The sequence below is a fragment of the Oreochromis aureus genome, linkage group 23 (genome assembly GCF_013358895.1).
Source record: "Oreochromis aureus strain Israel breed Guangdong linkage group 23, ZZ_aureus, whole genome shotgun sequence".
Classification (NCBI taxonomy): domain Eukaryota; kingdom Metazoa; phylum Chordata; class Actinopteri; order Cichliformes; family Cichlidae; genus Oreochromis; species Oreochromis aureus.
Window position 1 is genome coordinate 2920407 of NC_052963.1, and position 19193 is coordinate 2939599.

The 19193-nt window shown below is 42.4% G+C and overlaps 1 protein-coding gene across 9 annotated transcripts in view; it reads left to right on the forward strand.

The window, feature by feature from the left end:
- The window catches only part of LOC116332517 (diacylglycerol kinase zeta-like), a 97267-nt gene that overhangs the window by 3613 nt on the left and 74461 nt on the right, over positions 1 to 19193 (forward strand). For 7 of the 9 annotated variants that reach the window (XM_039607514.1, XM_039607515.1, XM_039607516.1 and 4 more), the window contains exon 1: positions 12155 to 12258. The exons of 1 other annotated variant lie outside the window; for it this stretch is intronic. Coding sequence is in view for 1 of the 8 variants with exons in the window: in XM_039607520.1 (XP_039463454.1) it covers positions 10598 to 10890 (293 nt within the window). In the remaining 7 variants the exon portion in view is untranslated. Of the gene's footprint in view, positions 1 to 9542; positions 9994 to 10349; positions 10891 to 12154; positions 12259 to 19193 lie in introns of those variants that run through there. One more of the 9 variants, XM_039607520.1, reaches the window with a different exon arrangement.

A 19193-nucleotide genomic window follows, 5' to 3' on the forward strand; every position in this document is an offset into this window, starting at 1 on the left:
GGTGCTATTGATTAAAATGGGTTCGTCCAAAGCGTCTGTTGTTATGTTGTTGTTTTTAGTGTCTCTGTGGCAGTATAGACTGAACACTGTTCATGCTGATGTTCGGTGCCTCACAGCTGTTAAAGTAGTGCTGTTGCACCATACAAAGCCTCAGCCTAGCATCCCTTTAACTTAGATTTTTCCGTCTGTAGTTTCATGTTTAATAGCCTGATGCAATTATGTTACAGGGAGAGATCTGAATTATTTGCGCCGTATTTGCATTTATTATAATCAAATGGTTTTGCAGGGTGTAAAAATTGCAGAGAAGAACAAAACCTTGGTGCTGTGTTTTGCATGATGACGAAAACAGTGTTGCAACAGTTAGGAACATGTCAGGTGTGTGTGTCTGTGTTTGCATAAAACAGAATATGGCTTGCTGTCGTGTTTGTATTTCTAACCACAGGCTGACAATGGCAGTCAGTGACAACAGTGACTGCACATGGAAGTCAGGCCCGTGCACTCCACGCAGCTGCAAACATACAGAAGCAGCTGGAAGGAAAGGACTGCACATATGTAGCAGATGCTGATAACAGTCAGACTTTAGACACTGCTTTCCTTGTAAGGATGATAGTAATAGTCATTGGAATAAACTGTGTCTGTTCTGTAATTAGATGAACTTATTCTGTTTAAAGGATCGATAGTGAAACAGACGGGCAGATTGGTGCCACCCCCACAGCTCTTTATGTCCTTATCTTGTGAAACCTTCAGGAGGAAATATTGCTTTTCTGTACACAAGAAAGTAAATATAATTATGGATTTTAATTAGGACATGCTCCTGCCCACCCCCCCCCCAGCCACCCTTTTTTTGTCGTGCTGTGGCTCTTCTGTAGCACCATTACGCGAAATGCTTTCTTCTGACACAAGCTAATAACCTGGGGCTGTGTTCATAAAGGACAAACAGCCGTGCATGGACAAACGACAAAAAACCAGCATCATGATTCCTTCCAGTGAAATTCAGCCCAGTGTTTACTGAAGGGGGAACATGCTGGAGCAGCATGTTCCCCCTGGAGCAGCATTTCCACAGAACAGGGAATGTGAATGCAAATTCACATTCCCTGTAAGTTATTTTGAAATGTGTGTATCAGTGGCCTAATATAGTACATTTGTTATCATTGATATGTGTGCTGTAGAGCTCTGTGCATGTTTACAGTCTGATGAGAAGCTGGTGGGTGTGAGAGCCTGGAGGAGAAGGGACCATCTGACAGAAGATTTCAGAGGCAGAGAAGGCAAACTGGTGAACGTCTTGAGGTGTGGCTCACTCTGTTAGCTGAAAACATGGAGCTGAGGCTATTCCAAGCAGGTGGAGAAGAATACTGAGCTGATGAAGGATATCTGGTTGGTTCGTCCAAGTCAGAACAACAACAACAAAAAAAAGTGGTTAAAAACAGACCGAGAAAAGAGAAAAGAGTTAAAGTTCAGGAACTGGGACTGACTGAATGAGCAGAGTGTGCTCTGGGACTATTTTTCCCCTTAGTCTGGTCAGTTTTTATTGCTTCAGCCAGTAGCTGCAGCTACGCCTTTAGTTTGTAAATCTTCTCGTCATCCCTGGTATACAACGTTGTGGCAGCATGCTGACGTTCACGCTGATGTTTGTGAGCGGCACGCATTGGTGCATTAGCTGAGCCTGCTGAAGCAGGTGCAGCAAACAGCCGCTCATCTCTTGTCTCGCATCCTCAGCTGCATAAAACAAAAACTCTTCTTTGTAAGCGTGCAATAATAATCCATAAGGCACCATACAGATCTAGCATGGTGACTAGAGATCTGTGGCTCCTTCTATTAGTGCTAGTTATTTATTATAGATCTGGGACTACCTATAAGCAGAGAAGAGTGGCAAAGTAAGTAATCTTAGTTAAAAAGTTAGATCAGGTGTTATGAGAACTGGCAATGTCTAAAACAAGCAGCTACATAAAGGATATGCTGTAAAACGGAGACTGAAGGGCAAAGGCAGATGGAACCTTGGGGGAAAATTCAGCCATCTTACCTCACGTCAAAGCTGTCAAATCAATTTCAGTTCAATTTTCTGTATATAGCACCAACTCACAACAAGAGTCACCTCAAGGTGCTTAATTCTAACTGTAAGCAAATGACATGCGATATGCTAGCATGGGGGCCAAGTGGCTAAAAACCCTTCAAAAGACAACATTATACCAAACATGCAGCATGTACAGGTGATGTGAGCCATAGATGATCAGCGGGTAACTGTGGCGACAGAAGAGGTTCCTGGTTGGTGACCTTTGACACAATCGATTAAATTGGCACGATTAATGTAAAACTGTGCTCTCTCCTGTCAGAGGACTGAGGTTTCTGTCCTGTGCAAACGTCAGGTTTTTTGGCAATTCATGATTTGCCTTAGTTTTTAGAGAGGCTTTATGAGTAGCTTTATAGTGAGCTCATAGTGCTTTGGTCATTTGTTCCTTTGTGCTTTTGAGTTTAATGTGGTGCCCTTGCATAACTTTTGTTGATTATAGGTTTGTTAGTTCCCTTTTGTGTTCCCTGTCTGTTCCCTGTGTCTGCCTGTGGTTGGCTGGTTCTTCTGTTTAGTTGTGTCTCCCCAGTCAGTCCTGTCTCTTTAGTTTAGCTTTTTGTCTGTCTCAGTGTGGTGTTTCCTGTTTTATGTGCTTTGTGTTCACAAAGCAAAAGCAGATTTTGTTTTATGCAGTTTGTGCCCCCCATTTGGTAATGAAGCAAAAGCTGCAAACCAAACAACTCGCTGTATTCAACACCAGCTACTCTGATAGCACCTGTTTTTGTTCTTGGTGAGTTTATCCACCTGTCACTGCCTGATTCAACACAGGATAGGAGAGTGCTATCTGCAAATGAAAGACCAAAACAGTAACTGTGGACAAAGCACAGCGCTGACCCACAGGGAGCTGGTTTCTTGGTACTGACAGAATATTTTTCATTGTTCTGACATAAATTAGGCTGTAAAACCAATAACAGATCATTCATTTCTGCACAGACTGAAAATCATGCATCAATAGGAAGGAAATTTCCCTTTCCTAAATCCTGATCGTGTAGCACTTTGATCTGTACAAGGAGAACCGAATCAGCTTTTGAGTGTAGCTAGGAAGCCACAGATGGATATTTTAGAGGAACACTTCTATAAATCTGACTCCTAAAGTGTGGGTCAGGCTTTGGCTGGTGGTTTCACCAGCTGAAGTGCTTATCACTGAGCGGTGATTATGACGGCCTGTTACCTGATCCATTGCTCTGTCTCTTTTTAAACATGTCAGCTCTAAGAATTCTTCTGACAGAATTTCAGCTTTTCTTTTAAAGACCCGCACGGAGCAGCCGTCAGCAGCTTGGTGTCCCGTATTTCAGCAGTCCATAGATACTCACACTGTTCCTGATGTTTGTTATCATTCCTGCTCCAAAGAAGGCTCATCCAGCTGAATTTAATGACCAGTATCACGTACATGTGTTGTGATGCTTTGGGAAATGTTTCATGGGTACTGAAACTGCAGATTAAATCCACCACGGTTTGCCTACAGGCAGGGAAGAGGTGCAGCTGATGCTATAAACAGCACGATGCACTTGGCTTTCAAACACTGAACACCTCACAGCTCATGCTTGGCTGTTTTCTATTGATTTTTAGCTCTGCGTGTCATACGATCCAGCCTTTAGTTTGAAGGACTGAGCCTCCATCCCGAGGGCATCATGCTTTTTTAACAAACAGAACACAACTTGATGGATTAAAGCCAATAAAACTTAGGTAAAAAGTTAGATCAGGTGTTATGAGAACTGCCAATGTCTAAAACAAGCAGCTACATGAAGGATATGCCTTTAACAAGAAAGAAGATATAACCATTTCCCATTTTGAAATATCCTTTCTGTTCAGTTTGTACGTGTCCCCTAATGTACATGATCTATGGGTAACACATATTATCTAATCCTGCTCAGTAGCCAGAGGCTCAAGTATGTGTAAGCTTGATAAACTATGGGTGAATCCAGTTTATTCAAAAAAAACCTCCACAAGTCTGTACGCCATCGTTGTAAGGAGCCAGGGGCTGTGTGAGAACTTTACAAATGAAGGAGAAAAAACCCCCAAAATGACTTTTACTCCTGGCTAAAGATTGCTTGGGAGTGAATAATCCCTAAGTGTTTTTCATATTTAGTATATGTACATAAACACATAAAATGTTGTGTTGTAGTTATCATATCTTTCACTGATTTTGCTGATTTTGCTCTTCATGTATCTGTCATAAATTACACACTGACAAACACACTGGGAAGTGAAAAGTGGCCTATCAGACTGAAGGTCTAGTTCTCTTTCTACAGTGAAGGAAATAGTTTTATCTGCCTTTTATCAACTGAAATTAAGCCTAGTTAACATCAGTTTGCTGATGTGTAAGGACACATTCATTTATTAAAACTTTGTGCACACGTGAACACTTGACAAGCATGCATTCAAATGTTTTCTCTGCATTAGCCAGGAAGCAGATGGTTTTCATTCCATGGATATACACGCTGCTGGCTGATCCGACAGGTCTGTGCTGTTGTGACACGCTGTGATGACTCTGACAACAATAAATGCTGTCATGGGTTAGCTGCATTATACTGGAATGGGCAATGCACAGGAGCATGGAAAGCGAGGTGCGATGTTTTTGCAGAGAACAATAACTCATCACAATTTTGTTACCATTCCTCCTCTTTTCTGTCATGATTATCTTGCTACATTCAACAAGCAAAGGACTAGTTAGCATTAGCTATCAGTCTGCAGGCTCTCATACAGAAAGTAGGTCAGTCAATGTCTCTGATCAGTACTGTCCCCTACAATGGACAGAAGATCACTTAAAATTAAACTCTATCATCTGACTTTTTTGCTAAAGTAAGAAAAGTATGACAAAATGATGTGATTGTTTGTTTCGTGATGAAGAATCAAGCCAATCAGCAGTGGCCCCATGAGGTCTGTTCAACACTGTCGCTCTGTGACAACACTAACAATAAGACATGGAGCTGACAGTCAGTAGAAAGATGGTGCAGATCTATACTCGTGACTCATCAGTGTCTCACATCACGCTGAATACTTAGTGTAACTCTAATTCTGGGAACTCACATGTTATTACAATACAGCTGTATGCAAGGTGTGCATAGGTGTAGTGAAGTGTGGCTATATGCAAAATGAAAATATCTCAGTCTTGTATAAAGAGCTTAACAGTTTTCCTCTTGTTCTACTTATTGCAGATCAAACCTCTAACTGTGTAATCAGTTAGCCTGCTCCAGTGTAATATGTCCCAGCATATAATTTGTTAAAACAAACAAGCTTCACAATGAAATGCTTTTCCTTAAATATGTAGTTATGGTCACCATGTTGGCTTAAAGAGAAATCGAGGTGACTGGTCCAGTGTTCTGGGTGTGACCATTAAATGGGGAGGGTCCACAGTCCACTCTGCATGTAGCAGCAGTTTTCAATTCAATGTTATTTACACAGCGCCAAATCAGAACAGTCGCTTCAAGGTGCTTTATATTGTGGGTAGACATTACCATAATACATACAGAGAAAAACCCAACAATCATATGACCCCCTATGAGCAAGCACTTTGGCGACAGTAGGAAGGAAAAACTCCCTTTTAACAGGAAGAAACCTCCGGCAGAACCAGGTTCAGGGAGGGGCGGGGCCATCTGCTGCGACCGGTTGGGGAGAGAGAAGGAAGACAGGATAAAGACATGCTACTTCCAAACACCCACAGCTTCATTCCACAGACCAAATACATGCTCCAGTTCACAACAGCTGCCACTTACGTTGCTTCACACTGTAAAATAAATAGCCTACAACATTAGAGACTCATTTTAATGGCAATAATAACAACTAGTGACAACATTCGCTGTTGTCGAAGTCTTCACACCAGTGCAGAATTTTCAAATCTGTAAACAGAACCAGGATCAGCTGGCTCTGCCTTCACTGCTGCAGCAAGTTGGCATTTACAGAGTGCTTCTCTAATCTTACGTGGACAGTCTTAATTTTCATATAGCACTGTATTCTATACACCTAATGTATTTGGTCTGTGGAAAGAAGCTGGAGTACCCAGAGGAAACCCATGCTTGAGGAGAGTTAAACCAGGAACCTTCTTCCTGTGAGGGCACAGTGCTAACCGCTGCACCATGTTGTCCTAATTAAAAACCTATCTTGCTGCACAAGTATTACTGTAACTGAAACATACATTGACACATAAGTGAAACATTTGCTTATAATAGTATAAGCAGAATAGTCAGGATTGAGCATGTCCCCGTGATCGATTACTCGGGACTCTGAGTATGTGTGTGTGTTTATGAACAAACGGAACAAATGAACTGTGAACACAACACTTCCACTTTTCAACTGTGTTATCAGCTGTCAGTGTCCCTCTGACTCCGTAAATATCATCTATAGAGAAGAAATGAGATGATCGGGCTGTATAGGGTTATGGTTACGATTCAGAACCTGAGCCCTTCTTTACAGAGAAACACAGAAAATGGGTCAGCTGTGGGTGTTTGGAAGTTAAAAGGATTTCTCTGAATTGTGTGTCAGGCTGCTAAGTGGCTTTTTATTTGTCATGGAAATACCGAGTGGGCGAAGGACAAGAGAGAACAGTGAAACAGAAAGGAGAAGAGCAGGTGTGTGTGTGTGTGTGTGTGTGTATCTATATCTATATATATCTATAATATATCAATATGTGTGTGTGTGTGTGTACACAAGCAGTGTGAATGCTGCCGTGGACAGGATGCTAATTCACACGTCCTCCTTGTTGCATGCAGCCCAGTTCTTGTAAAAAGTATCACAAAATGAAATTTAAAATTCATTGCAAAATGTTTGCACAGAACAATCCTAGTCTAGCATGGTGTGAACTCTAAAGGATCAGCTGTTCTCAAAACTCTGAGTATCCCTCCCAGCAAAGATCAACTCAGAGTTCAGGGTTAGGCAACAGCTGGGAATATGTCTGCTTTTCACAGTAATTCTTCTGCTCCATATTTAATTCTGCACTCACTCACTAATTCTGACTCCGTCTCACTTTCAATAGTTTGAGGGCAGACTCCAAGGTGCACATGCACATCCACTGAATTTATACTTGAGGGCTTGTTGTGTAAGTGGATATGTGATGAGTGAGGTATTAATATTTGTTTATTAGCCTAAGAATGTGAACGGCATTTCTGATCAGATTCCCTAACGCTGTGTTTGTTTTCACATCGATCGAGCGGTTAGTTCACGGTGTGAACATGATCCTAACCAACCACCACGTGTACGTTACAAGTAGGGCTGGGTATCGTCACTGATTTCTAGAATCGATTCGTTTCCGATTCACAAGGTCCCGAATCGATTCGATCCACGATTCGATTCAATTCGATTCGATTCAATTAAATTCGATTTGAATCTGGCAAATTTTGACAGTCAGAAATATTATAATTCAGATCAGTACATTTACATATTTTTGTATCTATAAAAAGACTTTATCAAAGGTGTGAGCATCACAGCAGATGCCTTTGTGTCAAAGTAGCTGAAGATAAAACACAGAAAAACATGAAGGTGGTTTTCCTGGCCTGGGATTTTATAAAAATATTTTGCAGTACATCAAAAACGAAAGAAAACCATTAATCAACATATGAACGTTACCTCTGATGTCACAGCGGTTTTATTAGAGACACGGCTAAGTGTTTTGCATTTTGCATAATTTTAAAAAGTTTAAATTTGTTCAGTATTGAACGGCAGAAATTAGGTTTTCTTTTCGGAAGTAAGTAAAAGGAAAAAAACAGCGGCCGACAGCGCTGTAAACAACGGTAGACTTGTGCGTAACAAGCAAGCGAATAATGCAGAAAACAGATTTTTAGACGGGAAACTGTTCTTGAAGTACAGAGAGAGAGAGAGAGGGAGAGAGCTGTGCATGAAGTGTGATTTTATCGTGGTGGAAACAAAACAGTAAAAGTCAGAGTGATTTCATGACGATGTTTATGTGAAGCGTAGTTTGGATCTTCTTTTGCTGCTGGTTCGGTCAATATTGTTTGGAGAGAGATCAAACTAACAGCTTCAGAATCAGCGCAAAAAGGGCGTGAACACAAAGCGCGGACCCGCCGACAGATCAGAATCAGCGCAGTTGTTGTGCCAAAAAGTGATTGTCTGCCAGAAAGTGATTGCCGTTCGCGGGAGCGCGCACAGCCGCTTAAAGCTGCAGCGCCCGTCGGGTGAGAAAGGCGACATCTCACTGATTCTGATCCGCGGGTCCGCGCTGTGTGTTTACGTCCTTGTGCAGAATCCGTGTACCTGCTCTCATTTACTGTCTTAGCTGTTTGGTGGTTGTTGAAATTTTGTGAGGTTTCACCTGAGATTCTGGTGTTTCGGGCAAAATAAATTTATATTAAAAAATCGATTCAGGATTTTAATGAATCGATTTCACGTTATCCAAGCCAGAATCGATTTTAATCGATGAATCGATTATTAAAACCCACCCCTAGTTACAAGTGTGAGCTAAATGGCCTGTAATGACGTATGGTTCGTAGTCTCAATGTGGGACGGTACTATAGATGTGCAAAGGTCTGTACAAGCTAGCAACACACCGTGAAATAACGCTCATTCCCCGCGCGCAGACCGGAACACGGCACCTGCTACTTTTGTTGCTCCCGCCCCAGACACATCTGGCCAATGTCCGGACTGATCATTCTCACGTGGTTTGTAGAGACGCCTTTTTGTTTGCTTGGATTTTTGTCTGTGAAAACAAACGAAAACCACGGAAAACGCTACACGTTTACAAAATCAAGAACTGATTCAGACCACAGTAAACCCACTCCAGGTGTGAAAACGACCTGACGAGACAGTGAAATTAGACAAATTGAGATTTTTCCCTCCTGCGTAATTAAACCTGTCAATGAGCTGATGTTAGAAAGTGTAAACCTATAAAACGAATACAGTAGATAAGAAGCAGTAGTCACAGCCTCTCCGGTGATGGTGTATTAGTTGTATTAGTGTTGCAACCTCCGAGCACTGCTGAAACCACGGTAACGACTGTCTGGTAATCCCAGGTTTTAAAGAAACTAATCTAAAACAAATATAGCAGAAAGTGAAAACCTGTCATGGACTGAGTGGCTGTCCGTTACACAGCACCCTCATGTGGGCATTTACAGCAGGGCAGAGAGAACGGCTGATCAGTGTCGCTAAAGTCCGCGCGTGAATGTCTGAAATATAGTGCTAACGCAAATGTTCAAGGTAGACTCACAGCAGGCTGTGTGCGCAGACTGACCAACCTGGTTTATAGTAATGACCTGCAAAGAGAGCGAAGTCCGATGGAGCTGCCGTGCAGCAGAGCGAGAACAACTCCATTACTCAACAGTCAATTTTAAAAATCTCTCACCAACCCCGCCAAACTTTTTACATTTTCTTTTTCTTTCTTTCTGTCTTTCTTGTGTGTGTGTGTCTGTGTGTATGTGTGCGTATAAAAAGGTATGTACAGTGAACAGCAGCATTAATTCAGTTAAAGACATTCAGTCAGGCATGTGACAAGGCAACTCACGCTGAGGCCCTGATTGTTTTCATTATCCACTTCCTGGGTTTAGCCGGCCGAGTACTACTACACGGGATCAGTGTGTATGTACCAAACTGCGTGTGCAGCAGTTTGGTAGAGTAGATATAGTGTTTGCGCGCGCGTGTCAGTATCCACATTACATGAAGTGTAATTAAACTCAACAAGAATCCAAAAGGAGGAGGCGAAGAAGACTGAGTCTAAACTTTGTCAGAAGAAGAAGAGGAGAGGAAGAAGTGTGGAGGGTGAGATGCAGAGTGAGTGGCTGTGAGCTGGATTGGGACTCTGAAAGTCACACTGCTGCTGCTTACTGGAAGGATTAACTCTCCCTCAAGACTCACTAATCCTTCTGTAGACTCACACACACACTCACACACACCTGGTCTCTCTTGTGAACGACCTTTGGCTTGTGGATTATTGACTTTGTAGCTTCTGCTGGGTGGCCATGTTTGAAGTCCTTGACCAGCTTGTAAGTGTTGATTATTATTCAGGCTAACAGTAGTTGAACTGCACTTTAAGGCTTTATTAGAATTGTGTTTATTACGTCACACTGCTTTATACACTCTATTTAGAGACAGGTAACTTTTGTCATTACAGCTTTAACTCTTTTCGTGTATGGGTCACTATAACTGAGGCACAGTACATTTAGTTGAGCTGTACTGTAGTAGTACTAACAGTAGTGTTCTTAAGTAACTGAAGGAGAACCATGTAGTGTCTTCTTTAAGGACACACTTCAGTTACTGACATGTTTTGATTGCCCATGTGGTCGTTTGATGATATCTCTGTGGACACAATGTACACTCACTCTCTGTCTCGTGGTTTCAGGTCATATCTCACATCTGTATAAGTTAAGTGACGCTGGTGTCATTGAGAGGTAGAGTGTAAAGGACTCGCTGGCAGGAGGAATAGTTAAAGTGGTCCTGTGGGAGTTCCTTTGTAACACAGGAGCTGGACTGAAGTCATAAGTGGACCCGTCTTTAACGTCATGCTTTTCAAAGACTACCCAGAAATCCAGGAGCGTTGCAGGTCGTTCTAACACAATGTGAGATCACAGGACCTGAACAGACTCTCTCATGGATTCGGAACCGGGAGCATGTACAGATCTGGAGCATGAGACTGACCTGGAGGCCTGCAGTGGTGAGCTTGAAGAAACCAGTGTGGACACAAACGCAGAAGGGGAGGGAACGTGGTCACAAAATGTTAAAGTAGATGATGGAGACTGCAACTCTGCATCCTCATCTAGTTCCTCTTTGCCTTCTTCCTTCGCCCCCGTTCCATCCTTGTTGCCTCTTTTCTGCGTGGAGGAAGAGGAGATCCACACTGGCTGCTCCAAGTCCTTCACTGGATTCAAGCTGTTCACCAGGAGGTAAGGCTGAAAGAGCGACAGCAAGACCTTAAGAGAGAGTTGCACTTTGTTGGTGTAACATCTGTTAATGACCAGTAGGTGGAGCTATTGCCTTCTGTGCTTAATATATAAGAGACCTTGGTGAGGCCAGATATCCCTGAAACATGCTCAGAGGCAACACACACACACACACACACACACACACACAGAGGCTTTAAGTCTCTGCACTGTTATTTCCTGCTCATGCTGGCACTCACAGCAGGATTGTTGTTTGTGTGCAAATGTGCATCTGTGTCTGTGTGTATAACCTTGCCAGTGGTTTTACTAGTGATCCTGTGGACTGGGGACACAATTCCCATGGCAACAGGGGCTGTAGTTGTCAGGTCAACAGAAATAAAGATGACAGCTGTGCTTCCAGCTTGGTTAGAAAGTGTCAGTGTTAGTGAGCGCAGAGTCACTGACCATGGTGTGCAACTAGTGGATAATTTGGGTTGCCTGGTGTGTGTGTGTGTGTGTGTGTGTGAGAATAGAGTTTAATTCCTAGACTAAATAGTTTACATGTTAAGTGATGACACTGATTATTTTGACATAGAAGATGAACCTGGCTTCAACGTGTTTTGAGCAGTCTTCACGTAGTTGGTTTTAAGTTAAATATTGAACATGTTTTCTGTACTTTGTGAATCAAATCAAAGTTTATGACTTTTTGATTTTTTTATTTGTATTTGACACGGCATCCCGACTGGAATTGAGGATGTATTTTTAGGTTTGATGGTTATCTGAACTACAAGATTCTCACTGCTGTTCACTGTTCAGTGCTCTTGATTGTTCCCTCCTGTGCTGGTGTAAAGATGTCCTTTGCAGCTCTGAGTCATAGACTCTGTGTTTGAGTGGGTGCTTTGTGTTTCGTCTATCCTCACTTTACACCTACTCTGAATAGCTCGGTGTGCCTTTGAAAGACTGTGGTGTCATAATCACTCGCTGTGTGTTATTTCAATTTCCTCTTTCTCACATTGGCTGGTTGTATGTAGGTGTGTGTGTGTGTGTGTGTGTCAGTGTGTGAGCATTTATCAGACAGCTCTGCACTCGGCTTGTCAAGGAAATACAGTAGTTATTTTAGTCCTCTCTCAGGCTCTCGGTGTCTCGGGGCCACGCCCACTCTCTCTTCCTCTTAGGGGGGTTAGGGGGGTGTGCTATGTGTACGTACACACACACACACACACACACACACACACACACACACACACACACACACACACACACACACACACCCCTCCCCTCTGTTCCTAATAGCTGTCACCGTACACCAGGGTTTAGTCTAAGCTCGACAAATACATAGCCGAGTAAGAGGCGTGGAATCACGGATGGATAGTTTTCTGCTTTCTTTGACAGGTTGGCTTTTAATTTCTCCTTTTGATTTTTAAATATTTATTAGGTTAAAAAGTTTGCTACATGCTTACTTAAGATGAAGTCAGTGTTGAATTTAGCGGGCATTATTTCCACACAGTGTTAACAATAATAATAATGTCTCAGCTGGAGGGTTTGATAGTGAAAAAGAAAGTGTTGAACATGAGGCTGAATCCACTCACACTGAGTCTATGTAGTGTTCTTGCAGGCTGATGCAGTGCTGTGTTCTTCCTTGTTCTTGTTACTTCAAACAGAGAGAGCAGAACAATAATGATGACAAATAAGGCAAAATGGATGAGTCTAGCAGGAATACAGGGGCACTTGCAAGATGACCTGACATCTTTTGCACAGCTGTAGGTTTTGTTCATATAAAGGGTGTAGAGTCCAGTGTAGCAGGAGGCCACTGAGAGATTCTTTCTCTGACCACAGTCCCTGTCCTCTATTAACAAGTATCAATAGAAATGCAGTTTGAACTATTCCCATTTCAAATGAGTGTGTGTGTGTGTTGTAGCATGTGACATCCAGTAGTTAATCTGGTAATCCTAAACATGTAATGGCTACATTCATTTGTTCATCCTGTGTTGCTCATGCGCTCATTTTGGAAAATCTGTGACATTTTCTCCGAGTTGAAGAATTTGCAGGAACATCCAGTGCTGCGGTGCATGTATGAAAGTAGGAGGCTACACGCAGTGGACGACAGGTAGCGTAGCTCTGACAGGAACTCCATCGTTTACAGGATTTTGTACTTTAGAACAGCCAGAAACGCTGAAAAGTTTTCTTCTTTTTGGATGCCTGTATCAAGTAACTTTGGTCCGTATTCGATTAATATTATAGTTACTGTCCTCAGTGGAGTGACGAGTTTATTGCAGAGTTACCTGACTGTGCAGCACTCTTTGTGTTTTTAGCTTCTTCGGCTTTAGTGCTTTGCCTCCATCTCAGTATCACACAGCTAGAACATCTGTCCAGAGGCAAGCAGCACTTAGACTTTCTGTGCCCCACAGAGTCCAAACGACGAAGGGCATAACTGTCTGAGTGTTGTGGGGGAAACGAGTGATGGAAAGTGCAATCGGAACCAAAAGAAGATTTTATTCAGCAATTGAAAATAAAACGACAAACTTGTCAATCATCAAGTGGATGAAAGCCACCTTCCTTGACACATAAATATCCTCTCAGCTGCACCAGCTCCACACAAAGAATGGGTGGTACCCAGGTGAGGGGCAGGGAGCAGCTCTGTAAGAGCGCTTCTCCTCACATCCTGAAACTGAACTGTGTCAGAGTGCTGTTCTACATGTAACGTGTATTTCTGAGCCAAAGGCCAGCATGCTGTGGAAATTGGCTGCTTCCTTTGGATTGTGACTCTTGTGTCGTCATTACAATAATTAAAGCGTCAGTCATGTGAGATAGAATCAGAAGAGAGACTAAAATTGAAAGGTTGATGTAGTGTCTGTGTGTGTGTGTATAGTTTGCCTTCAGATGACACTGTGACATGTCCTCTTACTCTCCTGCTGTTGAAATGCATGTGACTAGAGGTATGTTAGCACGATTAGTAGACGCATGTCTACTTGTGTGTTTGTTAGTGTTATTTTAGTGACTAGGCTCGCTGTGGTTTAGATTAGAAGCGTGTCACCGTTTTGCCTGACAATGGTGGCAGAGTGGTAATGAGAGCAGGGCACGGCTACCAGAGAGAGTGACAATGTCAGAAAAGGAGGTTTGACAGAAAGAGAGAGAGTCAGTGTATCAGCTCTAGACATCCCTCGAAGCCAACAGCATCAGTCCAACTTAAATATCTCAGCCTGATTGTTTTGCTGCACGGGAGCCTGAATGTCTTTCCAGTGCACTGTGAAGGTTTCCTGTGGTTGGTTTAGTCCCGTCCCCCCCACCAGGCTTTGGGTGCATGTGAGAGTGGGGGCAGAGAGGCAGAGGTTATTTGCATTCATTTGAGAAAATAAGGAAATATCTTTGCTAGCTGCCTCTCTTTGTTGTTGCTGCTGTTATCATTATTATTATTGTTGTTAATTTTGACTCCGTTTGCAGGAAATGTTTTTCCAGTAACTCGGTGTGTAGGTGTTGTTTTGCACCACTGCAGATAAAAACTTTGGGATCAATAAAGATGAACCTGTCTGTGCTCTGTGGGAAAAGTCTCATCCATGCATCAGAACGTTTGGGAGGCGAGGGGGGCTGGCGACTGATCTGAGGCCAGACTTTAAAAATGAAATGTGAGGAGCCATTATGCATAAAGCCCTTTACATGCACTTTACATATAACCACTTAATCATAAATATTCACACTAGCTGTGTTACTTGTGCCGGTAATTGCTGCATAAAGCTGTCAACATTCACGCTAGCTGACATCCCACATCACATTCCAGTCAGTGTTTCATCAGTGCCAGACTGTGCGCTGCTGTTCAGCTGTGTAACACATCATGAGCGCTGCAGTGATGGCAGGATGTGGCACTGTTCTTGTAATGCTGCATGCTGGATGCACCTGGATTGCTGAAGACCTTTGTGAGGTGCCTTGCATTCAATATCTGTGGTTGTATATGGATGTGAGGCAGATACACATGTGTATCGTTCCAGGTGAAACAAAGGAAGCACTTCCTGCTGCACATGTACATTGATGCAGTTTTATAAACTTGATTGTTTTTGCAAGCATCATATTAAGAACATGAGCTATAGTTAAATTACAGTTCTTCTAGTCTTGTGTTTGACTGTCTCTTTAAATCAGAAATAGCTCTTCAGTGATGGAAAAATGGAGATTGTGGTGCAAAGCAAACAAGCATGAAGCGGCAATCAGAAAAAATCCACTGAAAGTCCTACCTGTGGTTCATCTGATGGCTCAGGTGGACTGCAGAAGATGACGGCGTTCTAAAGTTACCTTTACTTTGTTGCAGGGATAAGTGCACTCATTGCACTTTGTTTTTTCTTCAGCAGGTGGAAGGCATTTATTACCGTCAATATTACATATTGTAAAATTCAGCCATTGATCTGACAAACGTTAGTCTCAGTTATTGCTGCATTTTCATACATTTTGAAAACGTTCTTGTTACTTTTGGTAAGACATTACGATACGTAATTGTTTCCCATCACTGCACGCCTCCAAAGATGAAACCAGTTTAAACAGTAACACATGACAGAGAGTCCTATTGGTGTATTAATCACCAGAGTGTTGATTCAGATGCTGCCTGCAGTGGAAGGAGGAAAAACAGGCTGAGGTAAATCTACCATCATAGCTCACTGGGGCGAGCAGGCGACCATATGCCATACAGTATGGCTGAGAGCGGCCAGCCCGGGTTCGAATCCGACCTGTGGCCCTCCCCGTCAGGCTTCACTGTTCCTATTGAATAAAGCCAGAAAAGGCCCCCAAAATCTGCCATCAGTATGTAGAATAATCTGATTGCTATGTGGGACAGTTGCAAAGCCCCTCTAATAATAAAGCCCACCAGAGTGTTGGTGTATAGAGATGATTGCCACATAGCTCTGAGGCTTTGTTTCACTCCAATAGAGGAAAAACCACATTTATGTAGAGAACTCTTTGTGTGCTTGCATTGCAGGCCACTGTTTTTCATGCAAATATTTAAGCCAACAGATCAGAGTTCTGCAACATCTCATACCCTTTGGCACACTGACGGACTAAACATCTTTATTTTTTGGTAAGTGTAACAATAGTTTCCTAAAGTGGCCGCTCATTGTAAAGATGCTTTAAATGCAGACCTGGTCTTAATGGCCTCTGCCCTTGTACCTCAGACATTTATACCACGGGCTATGCCCAAGACTGACAAAGCTGCACACATAATTTATTGCACTGTTTAGTGAGAGCGCTACATCTTAAAATGTCAAGGCTAGCTTACCAAGACGGGATGGTCGAGCCTTATTATTAATGTCTCATTGTGGGTTCCACCAGCAAATAAGTATTTTTAGTTGCATACACTTAGCCACTCTGACCAGTCAACCGATGACGTGCTGTATCAAATTCTTGGACAGAGACCACGTTTGTTTCCTGTTTGCAATGACTGTTATCGTCCCATGATGATAATCATGTCAATACGTGGTTGGTTATTGAGAATAGTCTAAATCAACCCCAACCACATTTTAAAGCAGACTTGTTGTTCTTGTGATTCACAACATTTTTCTGGCACACATTGATAATTTCATCCCACCGTGTTAGTGAGAGAGGGTGAAAGAGTTTGTAAGTCAACAGTTAAAATGACTGGCATTAATGGAAATGAGTGCAGAGCTCCTCTGCAGTGGATGCTTTGGAGCACCACAATGTTGACATTGTATGTACAGTATTTCCTTATATAGAATGACACTCATACACTCGAGGGAAAAGATTTAACATCCTGCTGCTCTTTCCAGCTGAGCACTCTATGACATGCTACAGGATATCGTTAGTGAGCTGTGTCATTTAACTTGAAGAAGGAAAGTGTTGGAAAACATTTAGAGAACATGACTATTGTGTCTACATCCCAGAGTCCCTCACTTGACCAGTGAAAGTTACTGGGAGTGTGCATTGGTCTGAACATTTGGAACATCTGTATGTAAGCAGTCAAAAACCCTGCTGGTATTCACAAGTTTGTACAGGACCACCAATACTAAAGCTGCACATATTAGTAAATTATCCCAACATGCAAAGTTGTGTTGCAGGGTGTCACTTGAGCCCAGCTCCGAGCAGCAATGTGTTGATGCGTGAGCACATGCGGCAGTGTGGCCGCATGTGCTCACGCCACATTTTCCAAAGAGTCAAATTGTCTATTTTAGTGTGTTTTACATTAAAGATGGTGGACCGTGGTTGGCCCCTGATGCATTCATCAGTGTGCTTTTTCCACAACCCTACTGATTATTGATTCAGTTAAAGTTTGGCCAGAGTTTTACCAGAAACACAACAATTCGATTTTTCTTCTAAGTATCAAAAGAGCCTCAAAGCCTTAACTAAAGAAGGTTTGAAATAAAGCAGAAAAAATGGTAATGGTGCTGCTAATAACTGAAGGAACATGCACTGCAGTGAGACCGCACCTGTGACACACAACTGTTCCAGCTTTGTGGTGTGGTTGCACGGTGTTCTGCTAAGCACCCAGTTAGTGCTGGGAACTGCAACTGCTCTGTGGGAAGCTTGGCTTTGTAGAGTGACAGCAACTGGGTTGGCTGCTTGAAAAATACATGTTTACATTTTTAAAGATTATGTAACAAAAAGTATTTGTTGACAGCTCGACTGTGGTGATGTGCAAAGTTTAGAATCTGACGGGTTATTACTGAGTACTTTCATCTCGTCTCTGCCTCACTTTGGCCCATTGTGGGATTAGAGCCGGAGAAAGCAGCCAATATGTAACAGAAAACACGCAGTGTGGAGGAAAATATTAGAACTTGATTAGAAGGAACTATAGACATATCCAGTCTGTTACTGCAATATTACTTGTGTGTGATTCTTTTGAGCTTATCCCAGTTAAAAAACAACTGTTGTGTTGGAAACTAAGAAGTTGTAGATTAATCATCCAAGTCATATCAGCCTGCAATAAATCACTCTGGTTCTGATTGTGGTTACGTAACCGTAAGGATCAAAATGTACCCACATTCAAGATTCAGTATAGAAGAAAATGTATGTCAGTGTGGTGATCCCTGAACTTTGTGAGTGGCAGAGCTCTTTACTGCTGAATGTCAAGCTAATTACTGTAAGCGAACAGGGGAGGTTTCGGTGGGCTAATGAGTCTGTGATGGGACTTCCTGTTGTACCCGTGGTTTCAGCTACACGGTTCTAAACGGCTTTTTCTCGCTTCACTGTTCTCATCCGATGTGCTGCGTGATATTCAGCTTTGCTCTTATACATTCAGTTAGTCACCACATGTCAAATTTTCTGCCCCACTGTTTTTGTTATCATCTCATCTGTTGTACTGAGATAGGTTAGTTTGTGGTGGTGTGCGCCTCGCTCTGTTTCTTGTAAATTCAGTGTTAGAAACACGGAACTAGAACAAAAATGGTTCAAAACTTTCTTAATTTCCCTCTTCATTCAGTCATCTTGGCTAACTTTCATTTATAAAAAGTTTTTTGTTATTTATTAAGAAGAGAAGCACAAACAAATATCCTTTGTACAGTCACGGTAAAATTAAAGCACACCTTTCTATTCTAAGGTTTTATAGATCAGTGCTGGTCTGGATCATTCAGGTGTGTGCTAACATGATGCCGAGGAGGAAAGACATCAGCAGTGATCTTAGAGAATATTTAAAATTCAGAGAAACTACAAAAAAATCCGAAAGCCCCATCTCTGACTCTGCAGATTAATGACAGTGTAATTAGAAGGAGCAAGTATGGTTTGTTTGGAAAGGTTAACAGGAGGCTAAGGTTAGCAAGATGCACCTGAACGAACCTCAGAAGACTTCTTGAAGCATGTCCTCTGGACAGGTGAGACTAAACTGGAGATGTTGCTGCATTTCAAGAAATTCACATCATACCACACGGTGGTGGAGATTTGGGACCTGGGCACTTTGCAGTCATTGAGACGATCACAAATTCTACTGCACACCAAAGTGCTGAGCTCAACTATTGAAGAGCTGTGCAAAAACAAATGGCAGCAAACCTCAATGAACTGAAGCAGCGCTGACATGAAGAAGAGCCAGAATCTCTCCACAATGATGTGACACTGAGAAAGTCTGACAGAAAACATTATTCTAAGTAAAACTGCTGATGGGCGAACAAAGAACAAAGCCACGGATGATAAAATGAGTTGGTCGTTCACACCAAGTGCTTAAACGTGTTGCAGTTTCAGACGAGTAGCTTAATGTGTGACTTGTAAAAACTGCCTAGATGCCGAGTCTCACATTCTCCTGATTAAATATCTAAACTCATTTCCTGTTTGCTATATCCACCAAGCCAAAGCTACGAAGCATGCTTAGTCAGTTCACTTTTTCTAAGGATGAAGAGCCTTTTAAA